Source organism: Apaloderma vittatum, unplaced genomic scaffold, assembly GCF_000703405.1.
Source record: "Apaloderma vittatum isolate BGI_N311 unplaced genomic scaffold, ASM70340v1 scaffold19085, whole genome shotgun sequence".
Taxonomy (NCBI): Eukaryota; Metazoa; Chordata; class Aves; order Trogoniformes; family Trogonidae; genus Apaloderma; species Apaloderma vittatum.
The window spans coordinates 1,748-6,810 of record NW_009715671.1 but is presented as its reverse complement, the minus strand read 5'-3'; the positions used below and the strand labels follow the sequence as shown (position 1 = coordinate 6,810).

The 5,063-nt window shown below is 46.0% G+C and overlaps 1 protein-coding gene across 1 annotated transcript; it reads right to left on the bottom strand.

Annotated features, from left to right (window-relative positions):
* Positions 1 to 1,752: 1,752 nt before the first annotated feature.
* LRRC14B (leucine rich repeat containing 14B) lies at positions 1,753 to 4,800 on the bottom strand. The gene is given in 2 exon segments (XM_009869252.1): positions 1,753 to 2,383; positions 3,911 to 4,800. Coding segments are annotated over 2 exon segments (1,521 nt in total).
* Positions 4,801 to 5,063: the final 263 nt, after the last annotated feature.

Sequence of the window (5,063 nt, the reverse complement as noted above, 5' to 3'; positions counted from 1 at the left end):
AGCAAGTTCTTCTGTGCTGCCTCTGACACCAGCAGAGAGCCAGGTGGGGAGGTTAACTCCAGCTGGGTGAAAGACTGTGCAGGACACCAGAAAGTCATTGCTGGGGGGCGGTGGCGGGGCAGGTAGTGGTCGTCCGAGAACCCAGGGAAGGCAGAGGCACAGAGGACAAGTCTCCATCCCCCACACCTCACCTCATGGTCTTGCAGCTGCTGGACCAGAGAAGTCCCAACAGCTGCCAACATCGTGATGGCCTTGCAGACGGTCCCCTCTGACCTGCCGTCATCCTCGGGATGTGCAGGTCTGGAGTGGGAACCCAGGCACAAGCAGAGAGCTGGGAGGAAAGGAAGGAAAGTGTTTGCTGGCTGCAGGGCTTCGCAGCCCCAGCCAGAGTCCTCTGGGCTGGGTTGTCCCTGCGAAATGCCCAGCTGCCCCACGGCAGGCAGGGAGAGCATGGAGCCAGAGCCCTCTCAGAGCTGCCTTGCAGCAGCAGGAGAGGTGGCAGGGACGCAGCCCCATCACTTGGCTGGGACGGGCATTGTCTCCCGTGGGCACCATTCCCCACCTCCCGTCAGTCCCTCACCTCGCAGCACGCTCATCCTCCTCATGGCTGCAGCAGCAGGCGCACCCAGACAGCAGGCATGCTGGGGACCAGGCGTGAGGGCACCCTGGGCACCTCCGCAAGCCCAGAAATGCAGGATATTCCCATTCTCCATTGCTACCCTGCAAGAGTTTGGGCAATAACGATCTCCCAAGAGCCCTTCCAGCCCTCTCCCCAACTCACATCTTCCTCCTGGGACCTCAGGCAACACAGTCTCCAGGGGCCTGATCCAGCCTTTTCCCTCAGCGTTGTCTCTCCTTGGTTTTCTCCAGAGAGGAGGCTCCTGCTTGTGTCTGTGTGTGCCCTTGCTTACGTCTCCTCCAAGAACCTTGGCTTCCCTTCTCCAGCCAGGACCGAACTGGGCAGAGGTAGGATCAGGACACAAGTTACTTCCCACGTTGCCGTTTCCCACCAAGGACACCAGCCCTGGCTGTGTTACTCACCTTCCGCAGTGCCCCAGCCTGTGCGAAGGTCCCAGGCTTGATGTGTGTGTGACATGGCTCCAGCCTTTCCACAACCTTTTCTAGGGGCCTTTCCGTGCCCTCCCACAGCACTTCATGGAGGGTGCAGTTGGGACCCTTAACCTAACAACTAGTTGCTTTCCCTCCTCATTGGTTTAGGGAGCCGCAGGTGAGTGTACAAGCACACTCTTTGGGCCGTCCTACTGCCCGACAGAAAGAACTTCCCTATCTTTTCTGTGGGACTACAAGCCTTGCTGCCAAATCAAGAGGAAAACGTAAAAGAAATCAGCCAAGCATAGACACCTGTTGTTTTATTGAGAAAGAATATGTGGTTGTGTAAAACAAGAAGCTATTAAAGGTCCTTCCCTCTTCTGAGAGCAAGTATTGCTTACGTAAGGTGTATGTAATAGATATTGAGTAGTTAAAATACTCCATATGATCAGACTATTCAAACAAATAAATTCATGTTCATGTAACAACCTGGTCTGATTACAGACACCTCTGCTCACTGCAGGAGCATTGGACTAAATGACTTTTAAACATCCTGTGATCCTACAGTTGATCCTACAGTTCTAAATTCCACGATTAAAAAAAAAAAAAAAAATCAAGACTGATCAATGAAGGCACAGTTCTAGAAAAGACTAACTCTTGACTTGACAGAGCGCATCAGCATCCCCATATTACACCTTTAACTCAAAGACTAGTGAACTTTTCTAAAGTCTCTTTGAAGGACTTGATCAAATAAGTGCCCAGTTCATTGTTCGTCTCCTGAACAGCTGCATCGTAACTGCCAAAGAGGGGAGTTGAAGCTTTCACATCCTCCCTGTTTGCTTGGAGTAAAATGAGGTTAAGCTCCTCTGCTACACTTTCATATTTGTGGTGATCGAATCTGCAGAGGTTAGCATCATCGATGGGATAGGTGATGCCAGCTGGGTAGCAGTCCCTGGGGACTGGGAACTCCACCTTTTTCAGCCTTGGCAACTCACAGAGAAATGTGAAAAGGTGTTTAAGTGCTTGAGATGACAGGGGGTTTCCAAGAAACTTAAACTCCTGTAGTTTCTGGCACAGGCTTAAACCTAAAATCAACATGTTGACATGAGTGTCTTGGATGTTACAGTCCTCCAGGGTAAGACTCCTGAGCACTGAAGAGGAATGGCTGAGAAGCTTAAAGAATGTTGATGGGTAAAGGTCAGGTATATTGTGACCACTCAAGTCCAGGGCTTCCAAGTGATTAGCATGGATGCTGTTGGCTAAATACGCCATATCAGCTTGGTTCAAGGAGCAGTTGGAAACATCCAGCATCTTCAGGGGAGTTTTTAGTGGGCTGCAGAATTAGAGAGAAAAGAAAATAAATATGGTATAAACCACTGAAAAGTTAAATTTGCAAAATTCCACGCAGCTATCCACATTATGAATGCAGCCATCTGCCACATTTATTATTTTTTTCCTAAGTTCTTTTGAGAAACAGAAGCATGTACCAGCAAGGACAAGTTCCTGATTTCCTCCTGAAATCAGTCCCATGAATTAACTCCTGCTTTACATGACTCCCACTGCATTGTTTTAATAGGGATTAAATTAGTAAACATTCTGTGTGTCTATTTTGTAAGTACTTACATGTTGGCAGGTGTCTGTTATCCACTGAATTAATAGCAGATCATTACTACTGTAAAAGCATTGATTTCTGCTTCTTCTGGAAAGCTATTGCAATGCCAGAGATTTGGATCACTTACATTAAGGAAAGATTCTTTTTAAGATGAAAGCCATTCAATATTTTAACAAGACATTTGCTTTTCTTTCTAGTTTTGTTTCTATGATTTTTTTTAAGGTGCTCAAGAAGTTTACGTGTCTTACTGTTCTGGAGTTTCAAAGACTTTCTGTTGAAGAAAATTGGAAGATGTGTACCTGAGGTTACATGCAAATATTCTAGTTGAATATAAATTAGTTCTGACAGATGAGAATTAAGAGATCACTTTCATACATGCTAAATCTTAGTGAGAGTTCTGTCACAGACCTCAGCTAGATCAAGGTTGGAAACCTGTAATTTCTTTCTATCGGTATAAGCAGCATGTCATTCACAACTTCTAAATAAAATTATTTCTTCCTACAGAAAGAATTTTAGACTGCCATGTTCTGTCTCAATAAAACATTTGTCAGCTTTTTTCAGATGCTCTGAAAAGCACAGGGTTAACTTAATTTCTGTTCAGATGTGAACACCGTTACCTTTTTTGAGAATTGCCGGTTTTTCCCAACAGTTCACCATGAATATTCTATATTAGCTTAACTTGCAGTACAGAAAAGCATCAGATGTCTCTTTTCTTGAGATCAACAGACACAGCAAACAACTGAAATCAGTACCTCAATTCGAAGTCTACTATCCCTCTCACTCACCTGAAAATACACAGTCTGTGGAATCTTGGTATACTTATTGTCTGCTTTTTAGGGGAGAAAATATTCACTGGAGACCCTAAAAAATACTTAGAATATGACTCTAGTCCTGCACCAAAGGCCAGCCCAAGTTGGCTGCACTAAAAGCTCAAGAATGTCACAAATCCCAAATATCTGGGTGTACCCCTCTCTTACACCGTAAGAAAAAGTATATTCTCATCATACTCATCAGGTGGACTCCAGAAGACAAACAAGAACAGCCAGTTTTAAGCATATTTTAGATATCCATAGGCTTCCAATTTCTCCCAAGAAATGCTCTTTCCTAGATTCCTGCAGCCTCTTCTCATAGACCTCCCTCCCCCCGCCCCGATCTACTCATATTCCTTATTCTCTGAGATTCTGAGCTTGCTGGTGGCACCAACGGCTGTTGTCTACAGATTTACTGAAGACAGGATGACCAAATTACCTGAGCAGTTTGTGTATTCTTCCTGTGAGTATAGAAAAGGACACACTCAGCTCGGTCAGCTGCGTCATTTCACCCATCTTTCGTCCAATGCCAGCAAGCATCTGTTCATCTGTAGCTGTGAACCTCTGCACGTTAAATGTCCGTGCTGGCAAGGTCAAGGACATCAAGAGAGGGAAATGGATGCTGTTCAAAAGTATTTCCAAGTGTTCCATTTCCAAGCGGACGTTGTGGACTATTTCCAGCTTGCGCAACAAGGAAGGGTCAGTGAGCTTTATGATATAGAAGAATTTCTGCAAAGCCAGGCTGTCGGATCTGAACGCCACGCAGCGGATCTTCAGCGGGCAGTGGCATTTCTTCAGGAGGGCTTGCGCCACCAGCTCGTAGTTCCGCTCCGTAACGAACAAGTCAATTAGCACATCAACACTGATTTCAAAGGTACCTGGGTTGCACTGGGTTTGCTGTGGGTAAACCAGCAGTTCTAAACAAAGCTTGGAGAGCAGCTGTGTCCTGGCCCATCTGCCCATCGTCTTCTTACACTCACAAAACTGCACTTCGACATCTTTGATACCTGTCAGGTCGACCACTTAGGGAGAAGGACAGTTCAGCACATAGTCTCTCAGCCCTGTCAGACAGTTCTCCAAGCACACCAAGCATGTTCTATGGCTCAGGTCTTCCTGGTAGTCCGCAGTAGTTCCCAGAAGCTTTCCCATGTTCAAGTCAACAAGCGGCCAGTTCTCTACCAAGTCGTGAATCACTTCCCCTCGCTCTAGTAAATAGCTGGCTTTAAACAGAAGAGGAAAAAGATTATGGGCAACACCACCGAGACTCTTCCTGGCAAATTCCGCATTTGACACGAATGCTTCAGCACTAATGAATCTCAGAGACTTCATTGTTGCTCTCGACTCCTTGCTGTCATGGAGAGCGACTTCTGCATTTCACTAAAGATCCTAGTTGCTTAACACCTTCTATTTTTATCTGCAGCTGCTGTTTGCTGCTGATGGAAGCCTTGCTGGGAAGGCAGAATGAACAGTCACATGCTGATCCTCTGCTTTCTATTTTGGAGCTGTACTGAGATGCCGCAGTAATTAACTGGGCAGTGTTTAGTCAGGGAGCATTTCTTCATTTAAACATTCATATTTATAACAAAGCTAAC